At 43.5% G+C, this 18,025-nt stretch overlaps 1 protein-coding gene across 7 annotated transcripts in view; it reads left to right on the top strand.

Annotated features, from left to right (window-relative positions):
- Window positions 1-18,025, top strand: part of INSR (insulin receptor) — a 164,363-nt gene that overhangs the window by 110,406 nt on the left and 35,932 nt on the right. For 5 of the 7 annotated variants that reach the window (XM_036315560.1, XM_036315556.1, XM_036315555.1 and 2 more), the window contains exons 8-11: window positions 6,325-6,575; window positions 6,890-7,057; window positions 13,099-13,300; window positions 14,736-14,771. In XM_036315560.1, coding sequence (XP_036171453.1) covers window positions 6,325-6,575; window positions 6,890-7,057; window positions 13,099-13,300; window positions 14,736-14,771 — 657 coding nt within the window. The remainder of the gene's footprint in view (window positions 1-6,324; window positions 6,576-6,889; window positions 7,058-13,098; window positions 13,301-14,735; window positions 14,772-18,025) is intronic. The other 2 variants (XM_036315558.1, XM_036315557.1) reach the window with 1 other exon arrangement.

The following is an 18,025-nucleotide window of genomic DNA, read 5'->3' as shown; positions in this document are numbered from 1 at the left end:
CAGATCAGATGATCAAGGAGACTGCACATTGCAGTCCTGCAGGACATATACTGCATAAGTCCACCCTACCCAGACTGGGAGTTATAACAGATCCACCTGATACACAGAAACAACAGTAAGCGGCAGCTACAATGGGAAAACAGCAGAACAAGCCCCAAATGAAAGAACAGGAGAAATCTTCAGAAAAAGAGCTACATGAAGTGGAGACAAGCAATTGACATACAGAGTTCCAAAGAATGGCTTATAAGGATGCTCAAGGAACTTAGAATTATAAGAGCAAAGGAATATAGAAACCATTAAAAAGATCTGGTCAGAAATGAAGAATACAATATCCAAAATGAAGACTACACTAGAAGGAATAAACATTAGGTTGGATGAAGTAGGGGATCAAATCAGCGATTTGGTAGACAAGGTAGCAGAAAACATCCAGAGTGGCAAAATGAAAAAAGAATTTTAAAAAGTGGGAATAGTTTAAGGCAGTGGTCGGCAAACTCATTAGTCAACAGAACCAAATATCAACTGCACAACAATTGAAATTTCTTTTGAGAGCCAAATTTTTTAAACTTAAACTATATAGGTAGATACATTGTTATTAACTTAATTAAGGTACTCCTAAACTGGCCTTTGCTAAAAACATCCTCAGTCTGATTGAGGTACGTTTGCTGAGGTCGACCCCTTCCAACTCTCCCATCCACACTCGTCTTGTGTACCTGTTTCAGATAGACGAGTGTGGATGGGAGAGCTGGAAGGGTCGACCTCAGCGAACGTACCTCAAAACAATGTACCTCCCCCGCGCTGCGTATCCCGTGGCCCCTCTGCCACCCCCCACTTCTTCTAACGCCACTTCTTCAAAATAGACTCGCCCAGGCCGAAAACTGACTTCTGTGCATGGGCCACAAAGTTTCAATCGCACTGTACGTGTGTGCCCACACGTGGTATTTTGTGGAAGAGCCACACTCAATGGGCCAAAGAGCCGCATGTGGCTCGCGAGCTGCGGTTTGCCAACCACTAGTTTAAGGTACCTTTGGGACAGTATGAAGCCTACCAACATCCACTTCATAAGGGACCAGAAGGAGAATAGAGAGAGCAAGGGATTGAAAACCTTTTTGAAGAACTGACAGAAAAATTCCCTAACCTAGTAAAGGAAAAAGACACACAAGTTCAGGAAGTACAGAGAGTCCCAAACAAGATGAATGCAAAGAGGCCCACACCAAGACATATCATAATAAAAATGGCAGAGGTTAAAACCAAAGAGAGAATCTTAAAAGCAGCAACTGAAAAACAGTTACCTGTTGTAAACAGTTACAAAAGAGCTCCCATAAGACTGTCAGTTGATTTCTCAACAGAAATATTTCAGCCTAGAAGGGATTGGCATGAAATATTCAAAGTGATGAAAAGCGGGAATCAAGTACAACCAAGACTGCTATACGGAGCAAGGCTATCATTTAAAACTGAAGGAGAAATAAAGAGCTTCCCAGGAAGAAAAAGCTGAAGGACGTAATTTCCACAAAACCTGCATTATAGGAAATGTTAAAGGGTCTTCTAGAACAGCGGATGCCAACTGGTGGTCCACAGACCATTGGTGGTCTGTGAGGTCCGAAAGGTTGGCAACCACTACTCTAGAAGGAGGAGGGGGGGGGGAGAAAAAGAAGAAATAATAGAGAAACAGAGGCATAAAGAATAAAAACAGTAAATACATACCTATCAATAATCACTTTAAATTGTTTAAATGCTCCAATCAAAAGACATAGGGTAGATGAATGGATAGGAAAAAAGGACCTATATGTATGATGTCTACAGAGAACCACCTCAGAATGAAAGATACACACGACTAAAAAGTAAAGGGATGGAAAAAGGTATTTCATGCAAATGGAAATGAAAAAAATAAAAAAGCTGGGTAGCAATATTATATCTGACAAAATAGACTTTAAAACAAAGACTAGAATAAAAGGTAAAGAAGGATACTACGTAATGATAAATGGAGCAGTCTAACAAGAAGATATAACCCCTGTAAAAATTTTGTACCTAACCTAGGAACATGTAAATACATTAAGCAAACCTTGATGGACAAATAAAGGGAGAGATTGACAATAACATAGTTATGGTAGGGGTTTTTACCACCCAATTGACTACAATGGCTAGAAGTTCCAGACAGAAACTTAAGGAAACAGTGGCCTTAAATGGCACACTAGATCAGATGGATTTAATTGACACCTTCAGAGCATTTCACCCCAAAGCCAAAGAATATACATTTTCAAGTGCACATGGAACATTTCCTAGGATAGACCACATGTTAGGACACAAAACAAGTCCCAATAAGTTTAAGGAGATTGAAATAATGTCAAGCATTTTCTCTTACCATAATAGCATGAAACTAGAAATAACAAGAAAAAAACTGGAAAACACATAAAGACATGGAGGCTAAATAATAAGTTACTAAACAATGAATGAGTTAACATTTAGGTTAAGGAAGAAGTCAAAATATACCTTGAAACAAATGAAAGAAAACACAACAACCCAAAATTTTGGGAGACAGAACAAGCAGGTTTAAATGGGAAATTGATAGCATTTCAGGCCTACTGAAGAAACAAGTAAAATCTCTAATAGTCTTACCTTACACTTACAGGAACTAGACAAGGAACAATAGCAGAGCCCAGAGTGAGTAGAAGAAAGGAAATAATAAAGATTAGAGCAGAAATAAACAAAATAGAGTCTAAAAATAATATAAAAGATCCATGAAACAAGATATTTTTCCTTGAAAAGATAAACAAGATTGACAAACCTTTAACCAGACTCATCAAGGAAAAAAGATAGAAGACCCAAATACAAGTAAATATAATCAGAAATGAAAAAGGAGAAGTAACAGCCGACAGCACAGAAATACAAAGGGTTGTAAGAAAATATTACAAACAACTATATGCCAACAAAATTGGACAGTGTGGATGAAATGAATAAATTCCTAGAAACATACAATCTTCCAAAACTAAATCAGTCTGAATCAGAAAATCAGAATAGACAGATTGGAACTACAAAATTAAAGTAGTAATCAAAAACCTCCCAACAAACAAAACTCCTGGCTCAGATGGCTTCACAGGAGAATTTTACCAATCATTCAAATAAGAACTAACACCTATCCTTCTCAAACTATTGGAAAAATTTCAAGAAAAAGTCTCCCAAGCTCATTTTATGAGGTCGACAGTATTTTAATTTTAAAACCAGATACTCCACAAAGAAATAAACGTATAGGCCAATATCCCTGATGAACATAGGTTCTAAAATCACCAACAAAATATTAGCAAACCAAATCCAGCTATACATTAAAAAGATCATGCACCGTGCTTGAGTGGTATTTATTTCAGAGATACAAGGTTGTTATAATATGCACCAATGAATAAATGTGATGACTACAGAAAAAAAGGGAAGATAAATCACATGATCATATCAATAGATGCAGGAAAAGCATTTGATAAAATCTAGCATTCGTTTATGATGAAAACTCTCAGCAAAGTAGGAATAGATGGAACATACCACAACATTATAAAGACCATATATGGCAGGCCCATAGCCAACGCCACAAGACAGGGATGTCCACTTTTACCACTCTTATTTGATAATGGTACTGAAAGTCCTATCCATGGCAGACAAGAAGAGGAAATTAAAAGGCATCTAAATTGGAAAGAAGTAAAACTCATTATTTTCAGATGACATAATACTGTATGTGGAGAACTCTAAATATTCCACCAAAAAACTACTAGAACTGATAAATGAATTCAGTAAAGTAGATGGTACAAAATATCCAGAAATGAGTTAAATTTTTATATACCAATATTGAACTATCAGAAATGGAAGCTAAGAAAACAATCCCATTTACAACTGCATCAAGAAAAATAAGATACCTAGGAATAAATTTAACCACATATAGATCTGTAGAGCTGTACTTGGAAAATTATAAGATACTGTACTGAAAAATCAAAGAAGGCACAAATAAACAAGCATATCCCATGCTCAGGGGTAGGAAGACTAAACATCATTAAAATGTCCATACTATGCAAAGCAATGTATAGCAATTCCTGTCAAGATACCAATGTTGTATTTCATAGAACCAGAACAAATATTCCAAAAATTAAATGGAACCACAAAAGACCCCAAATAGCCACAGCAATTTTCAGAAAGAAGAACAAATTTGGAGGCATCAAATTACCTTATATCAAACTATACTACAAGGCTATAGTAATCAAAACATCATGGTACTGGCATAACAACAGACATTTAGGTCAGTGGAATAGAATAGAGAGCTCAGAAATAAAAATTTACACCTTTTTGATCAGTGAATATTTTGCAAAGGAGGTGAGGTAAAGATAGTCTAAAAATGGTTTTGGGAAAATTAGACAGATACTTGCAAAAAAAATGAAACTAGATCATCTTCTTACACCATACATGAGAATAAACTCAAAATGGAATAAAGACTTACATGTAAGTCACAAAACCATAAAAATCCTAGAAGAAAACACAGGTCTTAAAAGCTACGACTGTTCTTGTAGGAATCTTTTTTTCTGATATATTTCCTCAGATAAGGGAAAGAAAAGAAAAAATAAACAAAAGGTACTACATCACAGAAAAGCAAACCAACACAAGGAAAAGAAAGCCCAGTGAATGGGAGAACATATTCATTAATGATATATCTAATAAGGGGTTAATAGCCAACATTTATAAAGAATTCGTGGAACTTACACCAAAAAACAACTAGGAATGGCAAAGGACCTGAATAGACACCTCTCCAAAGAGGGCATACAGATGGCCTATAGATATATAGAAAAAGTGCTCATCAGAGAAATGCAAATTAAGACCACAAGGAATAACCCCTCAGACCTGTCAGAATGGTCCATCATGGATGGACTTGGAGAATATTGTGCTAAGTGAAATAACCCAGAGAAAAGCAACTACCGTATGATTGATTTCACTTGTATATGGAACCCAAAGAACAAAATAAACTAACAGGCAAAATAGAAATAGACTCATAGATACAGAGGACAGATTGACAGCTGTCAGCGGGGAGAGGGTTGGGGAAATGGGTGAAAACAGTGAAGGGATTAAGCAAAAACCTCAAAACTCGGAGACACAGTCATCAGCATTGTGATTACCAGAGGAAAAGGGGTAGGGAGAGGTTGAAGAGGGGAAATGGGGAATAAGTGGTGATGGAAGGAGACTTGACTTGGGGTGGTCAATACACAGTAGAATATATAGATAATGTATTATAGAACTGTACATCTGAAACCTTTGTAACTTTATTAACCAATGTCACCCCAATAAACTCAATAAAAAATAAAATGAAAATGTTACAGTGCTTCAGAGGACAGGATCACGGACAATTGACTTGACACATAGGTCAGAAAGGGCTTCCCTAGGGCAGTGGGGATGGACTGAAATATGAGGGAAGGGCCAGAGGAGTAGCAACTGCAAGAACTCGACGGGGGCGGGGGGGGGGGGGGCGCGGGGGGGTTCACGTTTGAAGAAGTGACATGTAAAAAGGAGGAAAGTGAGTCATGGTGGGAGAACAGACTGGGGGCGGGGGGCGGTAATGAAGGACAGTCTTTACGTGGTCTTGTTGAATCGTAAGCATTTGACCTTTATTAAGACCATTGAAGAGAGGTGGGGAATGCGGGGAAAGCACCTAACATAATATTGACCATTTAAACTAATTTGAAGCATCCAGCTCAGTGGCGTTGTGTACATTAATGATGTTGTGCAACCATCCATCTCAAGAATTTTCTATCTTCCCAAACTGAAATTCTGTCCGCAGTAAACAACACCTAATTTCGAGTATACAGCTGTGCTGAAATTTTAAAAAGATAATGGAAGTGGTGATAGTGTTAATATCAATATTGGCTTCATTTCTCAAGATTATGTGGCATAATCTTGTGAGCTGAGAAGGAGCTGCTGAGAGTATTATCACTGTTGTTATCAGGAAACAATATTAATTACTATTTATTAAATATTATCAAAGATTATTTAATATTTACTACTATAATTACATATGTAATATTACACATACTATATAATACTATATAATAAAGTTAAATATAGTATCATGTAATTGTATAATATTAAATAAAATATTAAATATTATTTATCACTATTATTAAATACTATTACTATTGAGAAATCAGGGGAGGTGGCTGCTTTCTCTTAGGCCGTTTCTGTGTCATTTTTCCTTGTGCATGAGGGTGTTGGTCAAGAGGATGCAACCCTATAGTCTGGCCGCATCTCTGTGGCCCTCAGAGTGAGAGTTGAAAATGGTAACCGTCTTCTCTTCCACCGTGACAGCCCTTACCGGAATGTGACGGAGTTTGATGGGCAAGATGCGTGTGGATCCAACAGCTGGACAGTGGTGGACATTGACCCGCCTCCGAGGTCCACTGACCCCAAGTTACAGAACCATCCTGGGTGGCTGATGCGGAGCCTCAAGCCCTGGACTCAGTATGCCATCTTCGTGAAGACCTTGGTCACCTTTTCTGATGAACGCCGCACATATGGGGCCAAGAGTGATATCATCTATATCCAGACAAATGCCACCAGTAAGTATATTGTGTGACTTAGGAATTTGTGGGGGAGTCAGGCGTCTTGCCTTGAATATGAGGACATTGTATGAAGTTCGTGTTCGTTGCGTAAATGGATGGTGAATGCTCACATGATGTGCATGGTCTGTGGTAGCGATGGACTGATGATGTACCTCCTGTCCTGGGTGAGCATGCACGTGTCTCCAGTTTTCCCTGATGTTAAATAGCACTGCAGCAAACACCTTCATGGTTCGTCTGCCTGTGGATCCCCTCACACCAGCCTGCAGCTCGCACCCTCCTCACAGTGAACCTGTGTCCTTTCACCTTTCCAGATCCTTCCGTCCCCTTGGATCCCATCTCGGTTTCTAACTCTTCATCCCAGATTATCTTGAAGTGGAAGCCTCCCTCCGACCCCAACGGCAACATCACACACTACCTGGTTTTCTGGGAGAGGCAGGCAGAAGACAGTGAGCTGTATGAGCTGGATTATTGCCTCAAAGGTGAGTGCAGGCCGAGTGTGGGAGCGGCAGGTTTCACACGCATCTGATCACTCTCTTCCACGCCCAGGGAAATACCTCTCCTCTTCCTTTTCCCAGTGTGTGCACAAGAGCAGACTTGCACACACACTCTGTTCCTCATACGGAAACACACACATTTCCAAACATCACGACATGAGTACACACTCCGAAGTCTCCTGTGGAAACCAGGTATTTCCCATGTCTTGGCACCACTTCCCTCTGGAATCCCCCCCCTTCTTCTTCCACTCTTCCCCTCCCTTCCCACACCCTGTCCCAATGGGGGAGCAGCTGTTACCACAGGAGACTTCCCTGCTGGAGCACAGCAGTTGAGTGAGCTGCGAGGTGGTTGACAAAGTCAGGGAAGGATTTTGGCCCTTAACTTTAGACCCTTACGTTTGAAAGACCCGAGACAGCAGGAGCAACCACCTACTTCCTCCTGTACTTGCTGTTAGGCTTTTATACTGATGATGATTTCTTTAGTTTTTAATCTTATTTATTTAATGGGCTTCCATCTATCTACAAAAAAATATTTGAAGCCTCAAACTAGTTTGTATAAATTAGTTTAAGGTTATTTTAAAAGTAAGTTTTAAAAGACCCTATCAAACTGGAGAAACAGGTCATGTTTTTTTTGTTTGTTTGTTTGTTTGTTTGTTTTTTTGAAAGTTGAGAAGATTTATTTTATTTTTTTTTTTCATGTTTTTTTTTTATTAAATCTTTATTGTTCAGATTATTACATTTGTTCCTCTTTTTCCCCCCCCATAACTCCCCTCCTCCCAGTTCCCGCCCCACCCTCCACCCTCACTCCCCACCCACTGTCCTCATCCATAGGTGCACGATTTTTGTCCAGTCTCTTCCCGCATCTCCCACACCCCTTTCCTCCCCAAGACTAGTCAGTCCATTCCCTTTCTATGTCCCTGATTCTATTACAATCACCAGTTCATTCTGTTCATCAGATTATTTATTCACTTGATTCTTAGATTCACTTGTTGATAGATGCATATTTGTTGTTCATAATTTGTATCTTTACCTTTTTCTTCCTCTTCCTCTTCTTAAAGGATACCTTTCAGCATTTCATATAATCCTGGTTTGGTGGTGATGAACTCCTTTAGCTTTTCCTTATCTGTGAAGCTCTTTATCTGACCTTCAATTCTGAATGATAGCTTTGCTGGATAAAGTAATCTTGGTTGTAGGTTCTTGGTATTCATCACTTTGAATATTTCTTGCCACTCCCTTCTGGCCTGCAAAGTTTCTGTTGAGAAATCAGCTGACAGTCGTATGGGTATTCCCTTGTAGGTAACTGAGTTTCTTTCTCTTGCTGTTTTAAGATTCTCTCTTTATCTTTTGCTCTTGGCATTTTAATTATGATGTGTCTTGGTGTGGTCCTCTTTGGATTCCTTTTGTTTGGGGTTCTCCGCGCTTCTTGGACCTGTAAGTCCATTTCTTTCACCAGGTGGGGGAAGTTTTCTGTCATTATTTCTTCAAATAGGTTTTCAATATCTTGCTCTCTCTCATCTTCTGGCACCCCTATAATTCTGATGTTGGTACGCTTGAAGCTGTCCCAGAGGCTCCTTACACTATCCTCGCATTTTTGGATTCTTTTTTCATTTTGCTTTTCCGGTTGGGTGTTTTTTGCTTCCTCGCATTTCAAATCATTGACTTGATTCTTGCGCTCCTCTGGTCTGCTGTAGGGAGTCTGTATAATATTCGTTATTTCAGTCCGTGTATGCTTAATTTCTAGTTGGTTCCCCAATATAACATCGAGGGTCTCATTAGTTTTCTTGTAGATCTCATTAAGTTTATCGGCGGCTTCTAAACAGTTCTTGAGAGACCTTAAAAGTGTGGTTCTGAACTCTATATCTTCCATTGACAATTTTGTCCTGTTTCTTTGTCTCCGCATTTTGTTATACTTCCTTGGTGCACCCCCTAGTGGTCTTTGTGCGCAGTCTTGTAGTTAAGCCTTGATTGTTGTAGCTAATACCAGGGAGGGTTTGACCTCCAGGCCAAGTGGCTATGAGAATCGGCTGTGTCTGCAGTGAGAGAACTTCTGTCCTCTAGGGAGGTGCTAATCTAGCCTTTGCCTGAGGCTATCCGGCAAATGCCTCTGTGCAGGGCTTGGGCGGGGCGGGTCGAACAGGATCAACAGGGTGGGCCGGAGAGAGCAGTTATGGCGGCTCTCAGTCCTGTCCCCCGGGGCTCTGCCTCTCTGAGTCCCAGCACCCGCTGCAAACCTCGGAGAGAAAGCTGCACTCGCTCTGACCGAAGCCAGACAGTCCCGCTTCTCCCGTTTGAGTCTGAGTCCCTAAAGACTCGCCCGTATCTGGAGCTTAGAGTCTGCGACTCCCCCCCGATTGAAAACTCCAACCGCGCCCTCCGCAGCCAGCCCGCTCCGCGCACTCCGCACCTCAGAATTTGACTTCAGCACTGCGCCTCCTCTGAGTGTCTGTATGCATTTCTCTTTCCTCCTAGTTGTAGGACTTCCACTCAGCCAGTGTTCCTGTGGTTCTGGGTGATGTCCGTTCCGTCTTTTGGTTTCACTTTTGAAGTAGTTGTTCAAGGCAGCAAACTCCGGCGTTAACCTATGCCGCCATCTTGGTTCTCTCATGTTTTTCTTTAATTGGTTTTGTTTGTATTTATTTTTCTTTAGATTTGGGGGGAATAGTGATATCCTCGGTCTTTGACCTTGGGCTGCTGGTGAGGCGTGGCTGAGGCCAGGAGCTCTGGGTAGGCTCTTAGCTGGACCTCCGACCTGCTATGGGCTGGGGCCAGTCACTGAGCTTGTCACCGGCTGCCTTATTTTCGGGAGAAGGGGCAAAAGGCCAGATGGTCTCTGGGAGCTGTCCCAGTGGTAGGGTCATGGGCTATATGTATGCCTGTGACCTCATTCCCTGCCTGAGCCACGGGTTGCAAACGTTATTTATCTCCTCGACTGCTTTATATAACTCGAGAGCAAGCAGCCGTGGGCTCAGCTGCGAGCTGTTGACCCTGCATTCGAGCAGATGAACCCGGCAGCAGGGCAGTCAGAGCTCTCCTTTTTTTTTTTTTTTTTTAAGAGCAACAACTTTATTTAATTCATTTTACTTTTATTCTGGAAGTCTAAATATATCATTACAATTGTGACTATTTAAATGGGGTTTGATTTCTAATGATCCCAAAGTTTATATAATTAAAAGGAACTTTCTAAGGACAGATAGTGTACGATTCCACTTGTAGGGGGTCCCTAGAGGAGTCAGATCCATAGAGACAGAGTAGGTGCAGGAGCCAGGGGCCAGGGGAGCCGGAGGGGAGGGGCTTCGTGTTTAATGGAAACAGAGTTTCAGTTGGGGAAGGTGAGAAAGTTCTGGAGATGGAGGGTGGTGGTGATTACATGATAATATGAATGTACTCATGCCCTGAACTCTACTCTTAAAAATGATTAAGATAGTAAGTTTTACGTTATGTGTATTTTACCATAATTTTAAAAACCCAATGCAAGCACAAATATATAAACTTACTAACACAATATAAATAAATATACTAACCATAACCAGTAGTAGCTTCCTATTAGTACCACTAGTGGGTTTTTTTAGCTTTTTGAGGTATAATTGACAATTAAATTGTATGATATTTAAAGTGTACATTGTGTTGATTTGGTATACACACACACATACACACACACATACATTGTGAAAGGACTCCTCCCATCTGCTTAATTAACATCCATCACCTCACACATTGATCTTTTTTTCTTTTTGGTGAGAACATTTAGAACATATGTTGACTCTCTTAGCATATTTAAATTATACAACACAGTCTTATCAACTATGTGGCTTTTTATTGTGGTAAAATACACGTAACATAAAATTTACTCTCTTCACCATTTAAATGTCAGTCAGTAGCGTTAACTGCATTCACACTGTTGAGCAGCCGTCACCACCCTCGATCTCCAGAACTTCCTCACCTTCCCGAACTGACACTGTCTCCGTTAGACACAAACTCCTCGGTCCCCCCCAGCCCCTGGCTCCCACATTCTCCTCTTGGGCTGTCCTAGGTGTGTCATTATGCTTTACAGTCACGGAAAACCATGGGACACCACGTGTCATGGGTGCGTGCTGGAAAGGGAACAGGTGTCAGCCTGCACCTGACCAAAAGTCCCTGCCCCTCCAGAGAATTGTCAGGAACCCACCCCACCTCCATCACTAAGGAAACCCAGTTTTTTCTGCCCATAGTGCCATGGCTGGCCCTCTAACAGTTACCCAGCCAGGTTATTCCATGCCTATTAATAAACATAAGAAGCATTTTTAAGAGTCCCCTGCAGGTTTTAAAGCTGTGTGAGTACTTGGGCTACTCACCATTCACAGGAAGGTACTAAGAGCTCATTGTCCATGAGATGCATTGAAGCGGAGAGGAAGGATGGAGCTTCCTTTGCTCAGCAGACACTAGCAGCTTGGAAGGCTGGTGGCAGGAAAGGGGACTCAAAGGGACTGTCCTGAATTTTGCCCGTAAGGAATAGTGTGCATTCTCAAGGTTGTACCAGAGTGTGGCTGTGCGGTTGGACTCGGGGATCAAGACAGAAAACAGCTTTGTATTATTAACACTGCTCCAATGAGAAGTTTTTTTTTTTTCATTCCCTTTTCTAAGCTTATTTTAAAACTAGAGGCCCGGGGCATGAAATTCATGCAGGGGGCACGGGGTGGGGGGTCCCCTCAGCCCAGCCTGCACCACCCTGTCCAATCCAGTGGCCCTCAGGGGATGTCCGACAATATCGGGCCTAAACCGGCAGTCGGACATCCCTCTCATAATTCTGGACCACTGGCTCCTAATCGCTCACCTGCCTGCCTGTCTGGTCACCCCTAACTGTCCCCCGCTGCTGGCCTGGTAGCCCCCAACTGACCCCCCCGCAGGCCTGGTTGCCCCTCACGGTCCCCCCGCCAGCCTGGTCACCCCATGCAGCCTGCTGTTCAGTCGTTTGGTCGTCCCTCACTAACCCCTCTGCCGGCCTGGTCATAGGCAGCCATCTTGTGAGGGCGTAATCTCCCCTCATGTCTGTAGTCCAGGGTTTCTCTACCTCAGCCATGTTGACTTTTGGGGCCGGTTAATTCTCTAGGGTGAGGCTGTCCTGTGCTTTCTAGGATGCCCCTTCCCCCTGCCCTCTAGATGCCAGGAGTCCCCCCCCCCCCCCCCCCCCCCCCCAGCCCTGACAACCAGAAATGGCTCCTGACCTTGCCCAGTGTCCAGTTGTGCAGCATCACCCCTGGGTGAGAGCCACTGCTCCAACCCACTCCTGGGTTCCTGAACGAGCTGCAGATCCTTTTATTTGTGCTTTACAACTTGATGGCTTAGTGTAATCATCGGGCCTCTAAGCTGGACCCCTCAGAATTCCTGGTAGAATTCTGCTCTGCCCTCTGGTCTATCTACTTATGCAGTTGATTCATTCATTCATTCATTCATTCATTCAGTGGTGACTTGGCTCCCCTGTTCTTTTCTCATCCTGCCTCCCACCATTCTCTCGTACATCACTTCTCGCCACATGGTGTCCTTGGTGTCTTTTGGCATGCCAAGGGCAGTCCTGCTTTGGGCTCAGTCAGAACTGCTTTACACCAAGATATGTGGATGGCTCATTCCTGTACCTCATTCAGGACTGCTCAGCAGTCACTGTCTCCGAGACCACCCCCAGACACCTCTCTTTTGACCCTGCCATCTGAGCCATGGCACGGTTATTATCAGTTTATTGTGTATTCTGAAGGCTCTGTGCACTAGCAGTTTCTGGGGGCAGGGACGAGCTGGTTATCGTACCATTCCAGTCCCATGGGGATGTGGCATCAGACAGTGTCTGGAACAGTTGACATGCGTCTTCTCAGCTGGCACTGGCTGAGCCCCCGAGAAAGGTCTTACTCTTCACGGTAGGACTTGAACGGAGACCCCAGCCCTGAGCTCTGTGTGCCCAGCCGCTCAGAGCAGGTCCTCTTTGCTGTGTGTGTGTGTGTGTGTGTGTGTGTGTGTGTGTGTGTGTGTAGATTTGAGTCCACCTGCTCTGCCTTTTGTAGGGCTGAAGCTGCCCTCCCGGACCTGGTCCCCACCATCTGAGTTGGAGGGTTCCCAGAAGCACAACCAGAGCGAGTACGACGAGGCTGCCGGCGAGTGCTGCTCCTGCCCGAAGACTGACTCTCAGATTCAGAAGGAACTGGAGGAGTCCTCGTTCAGGAAGACGTTTGAGAATTACCTGCACAATGTGGTCTTCGTCCCCAGGTCAGGGGCTTCACTGGCTCGGGGTTGGGGGTTGTGGCCTAGGGGATAAGATGAAGGGGGGACCCCGAGAGTGCGCAGTCCGCGCTGGGCCTCTTCCCCGGATGCAGGGAGAGAGCTTGTGATTTCAACAGGAACTTGCTAAGAAGAACAAGTATTCATCAAAGCGGGGGGAAGTTTAAAAAGCCCACCCTCTGCCTCCCGACATCTCCAGAGCTCTTTATCCAGCCTCCCCTGCCCATCCGAGTTCTGAGACAAACTTTGTAAGGTTATAGATGCCAATCCTGAGAAATGCCTGCCAGCCAGGCCTGGTTTATCACCAAGTCTCAAGCTCAGAGCATTCTCTTTTAAAATCCTCTGTCAGCTTCTTATCCTTCTGGGACTTTGCACAGCATCTTCAGACCCGGAGACTTCTATTTAAATATGCCGTGTTTTCCGTTAGTACGCCGAGGGACTTGCTACCGAGAGGGCTTGCAGTAAAAATGAGTAGGCTTTTCTTCATCCTCACTTCTCTACAAGCAGACCTCCGTCAGTGCCTCAGTTTACCCATCTCTAGAATGGAGACAGCAAGCTCCCACCGGTGAGGGTCATGAGACGCCTGAGGCACACAGGGAGTCTCCATCTTGGCACTCTCGGCATTTGGAACCACATCATTCTTTGTGGTGGGGCCGTCCTGTGCGCTGTAGCTTGGGGAGCAGCCTCCCTGCCTCTCCCCCGTGCGGCCTGTAGCGCCGTCTGCATCCTATTAGTTCATTAGTCTTCACAGTCACCCCCTGAAGCAGGTGCCCCTCCCGGACATGGGTCCAAAGCCTGTGTTTCTGAGCCGACGACTTGCCCCAAGTTCCCCCAGCAGATGTACGAGGCACCTCCTGCCTTTTTACCCTTGACCTCCCTCTTCACCCTTAAAGACTTCAGCAGCCAGCTGCCCAGAACGTCTGATACCATTGGCCATTTCCAAAGTGGATCGAACCCCAAAAGGCTTACATTGGGATAAAACAAGCTTCTAAAACGTGTCTTCTTGAACCCCCACCATCACTCCTCATCCAGTAGGCTAGATGTTTCCTCAGACCCATCAGCATGTAACTCTTCATCCTTTTTGTTGTCTTGCATTTTCCTCCCATGACCCTGAGGCCAAAAGAGCACTAAATGGCACAGAAGCATTGAGGCACTAAGCATGAAACGCTGCCGGACTCGGGGAAATGGCATCCAAGGGGAACCTCAGAAGGCTAGGGCCCGGGGGTTTTCTCCGATTTTTTTCTCCCTTGTGCTGAGTTCTCCACGTCTGTGGGGGAAGATGTGGTGCAGCTGACGGGGAAGTGGCCCAGGGGCCGCACCTTGGGGCTGCTCGGGCAGAATGTGGCTTCCAGGGTGTTAGAAGCAGGAGGTCTGTCTGAAGAAGTTCTGTCTGTACTCAAAGTGGTTGGTTTTGTTTTCACAGAAGAATCTCTTCAGGCCCTGGTGCTGAGGACAGTAGGTACGACTCACCCGTGGGACGCCCAGGTGGCCCCTGGCGGCCACTCAGCGCAGGGCCCATGGAGGAGGCAGAGCAGAGAGCGTGCTGTGCCGCCTCCACGGCCCAGGGCTTCTGTGGCTTGGTGCATGCGAAGGGCCACTCTGCCAAGACTGGGCACTTCACCGGTTCACACCTCAAACGCCTTCACCCTGAAGTGGGATCTGGGCAAGAATGTGGGGGAAAATCTTTACTAACACACTTACTAAAACCTAGGATCAAGGGGCTTCTTTCTGGGCACCTCCTAGATGTCACTTGTTCCCCCCGCATCCACTCACCGAACGTGTATCCTCTGTGTATGCAGAGCGGAGCCTGGTGTCCATGTGCAGCTGGTAGGGGGGAGGACTGACCTGGAAACAGAACATTATTTTATTACTTCTTTAATCCTCACCCAAAGATATTTTCCCACTGATTTTTAAAGAGAGTAGAAGGGAGGGGGAGAGACGCAGAGAGAGAAACATCGATGTGAGAGAGACACATCAATTGGTTGCCTCCCATGTGAGCCCCAACCAAGGCTGGGGATCCAGCCTGCAACCAGGGCATGTGCTCAGTTAATGGGAATCAAACCTGGGACCCTTCAGCCCACGGGCTGATGCTCTATCCACTGAGACAAACCAGATAGAGCTGGAAACAGAACATTTTCATTGGGGTGACAAGTGTGAGACAATAGGTGAGAGCCAGGTGTGCCATGTCACTGGATTCCACTGAAGACAGTAAGGCATGCTTCCCTTTGAATGAACTTCCTTTGTTCTTTTAGATACAGTGTTGTCCAGGAGGTGAGGATGGGCAGACAGAACCTGAGGGGAAGGCGAGCTGGTGGGACGAAGTAAGGGCTCTTGTGAGGAATAGGAGGCAAGACTGGAAAAGGCAGGGTGGGCCATGCCTGGGGTTTTTAATTTAATTTTATTGGGATATAACTGACATACAACATTGTATTAGTTCAGGTGTACAGCATGATGATTTGCTAATTACATATATTTCCAAATGGTAATCACAGTAAGTCTATTGAACATCTCACTTAGTCACACATTTCTTTAGTCACAAAAAGTTCAGTCACAAAAGTTATTATGATCAGAACTTTTAAGATCTACTCTCTCAGCTTCCAAATATGCAATACGGCATTATCAACTGTGGTCACCGTTTTGTGCCTTTACACCCCAGGCAGTATTTATTTTATAACTGGAAGTTTGTACCTTTTGACCCACTTCACCCACTTTGTTCACTCACCTTGGCGATTTTATTCTTTAAGCAGAGTGTTTGTTTGTTTGTTTGTTTGTTTATGTTCAGGCATCTGTGTGGCCCCAATCTTCCCTCTAGTGGCAATTTGGAATATAATCTTATAGAAAAGAAAGGTCTAGAATTTTGAGGCTTTGGGCCAGACCAGGGTTTCTGGATCGCAGCTCTGCTGGCACTTGGGACCAGATTGTTCTCATTTGTAGGGACTGCCCTGGTCTCCATTCACTAATGCCAGTAGCGCAACCCGTCCCCCAAATAGTGATAACCAAAGATGCCTTCAGATGGGCCCAGTGTCCCCTGGTTCTGGGACTGGGCAGAATCACCCTGGTTGAGAACCAGGTCTAGTGTGAGCCTGTGGGATAATGAAATGCTGTGTATGTAGGAAGTGGAAGGATCATTGATGTTTGATCATGGAGGTCTTTCAAGACCAATTTGTGGTCTTTTGGGATATAATCCTTTGGGCATATACATATTTTGCCTCTTTGAGGAGATCATCTTATGTTCTCAGTTGTTGAGATATCAATTCCTCAATTATTCATGAGGCCTCAGCGTCTTGGCACTATTTTCAAGGCCCACTTATAGCTATACAGGAAGGTTTGAATCTTGCTAAGATGAATATATCCTTGGTTTCTATCTGAGGAAACCATTGGTCTTTTCAGACAAAAAGACCACAATGAAAATGACAGTGAGTAAACCTAAAGTAGGGTTTGTTTCCTGACCACACATCTTGTGACCACAGTGCAGTAACAAAATCTAAAAGCTTGAGCAGAAAAGTCTACTTCCTGGTAATTAAAAACCAACTATTTAGCTCTGGTTGGTTTGGCTCAGTTGGTTGGAGCATTGTCCCATGCACAGAAAGGTCCCAGACTCAATTCCTGGTCAGGGCACATAACCGGTTACGGATTTGATCCCTCGGTCGGGCCTGTACTGGATCAGTGTTACTCTCTCACATCAATGTTTCTCTCTCTCCCTCTCCGTTCTTCTCTCTCTCTCTCTCTCTCTCTCTCTCTCAAAAAAAAAAAAAAAAAAAAAAAAAAAGGTCAGTTACTTAGATAACTATTGGGTCAACGCAGAAATAGAAACTTTCACTAAAGTCTATTTGAAAAATACGGAAATGTGAAACACATACCTTAGCTTGTAGGATATTGCAAAGCTGGGCTTTGATGCCAGTCAGCAGACATACATTGTTTCAGAGATTAAGTACAAAATAAAAATGCAAAAATATAAATGTATTAGGGAGGGAGGGGAAATCAATATGGCTAAACTTGTAAATAAAATCATAGGGAAAAACACAAAAATAATTAGAAGTAAAGAAGGTGCCATAAAACTAGGACCTAAGGAAGATTTTAATATGTTGCATTCCATTGGCAATCCTGTGTTATGAAATTTGAAGCTTTCAGTGAGGTGGGAAATTTTAACTCATCTGAATTGATTCAAGAAGTAGAAAAATTAAATATTCTAATAACTCTGAAAAAGACTAAGAAAAGGTGTCAATTAAGTTTTTTAAAAAAAACACAACAAAAAACAGGCCTTGGGCCCAGAGAGTGTTACAGAGAAGACCTTTGAGACTTTGAAAGAGCAACAACTTCCTATAATATGGAAGCTTTTCCCGAGCATAGAAATCTATGGAAACCTACCCCACTTACTTTCTGAAACTAACATAACACCTCTTAGCAGAACCTGACAAAGATGCTACATTGAAAGAAAACCCCAGGACCAGCTAATATGGGACTTTAGGTCCAAATGTCCTAAATAAAACACTGTTGGCAATATTGTTTGTCTCAGAAGCGCAAGGATGATTTAAGATCCAGAGATATGAACAATGTAATCTAGTTCCAAGAGGCCCAGTAAGGAATATCATATAATTCATTGGATAATGTTAAAAATATTTTAATTTAGGCGGGGGAGGCAACAAGTTAAATATTACCTAGATGTAACCAATAACCAAGCTAACATCATCCTTAAAACTGTTCCTGTTAGAA

This window comes from Myotis myotis, unplaced genomic scaffold (assembly GCF_014108235.1).
Source record: "Myotis myotis isolate mMyoMyo1 unplaced genomic scaffold, mMyoMyo1.p scaffold_m19_p_6, whole genome shotgun sequence".
Classification (NCBI taxonomy): Eukaryota; Metazoa; Chordata; class Mammalia; order Chiroptera; family Vespertilionidae; genus Myotis; species Myotis myotis.
Note: the sequence above shows the minus strand (reverse complement) of the source record. Positions and strands in the feature narration are given on the sequence as shown.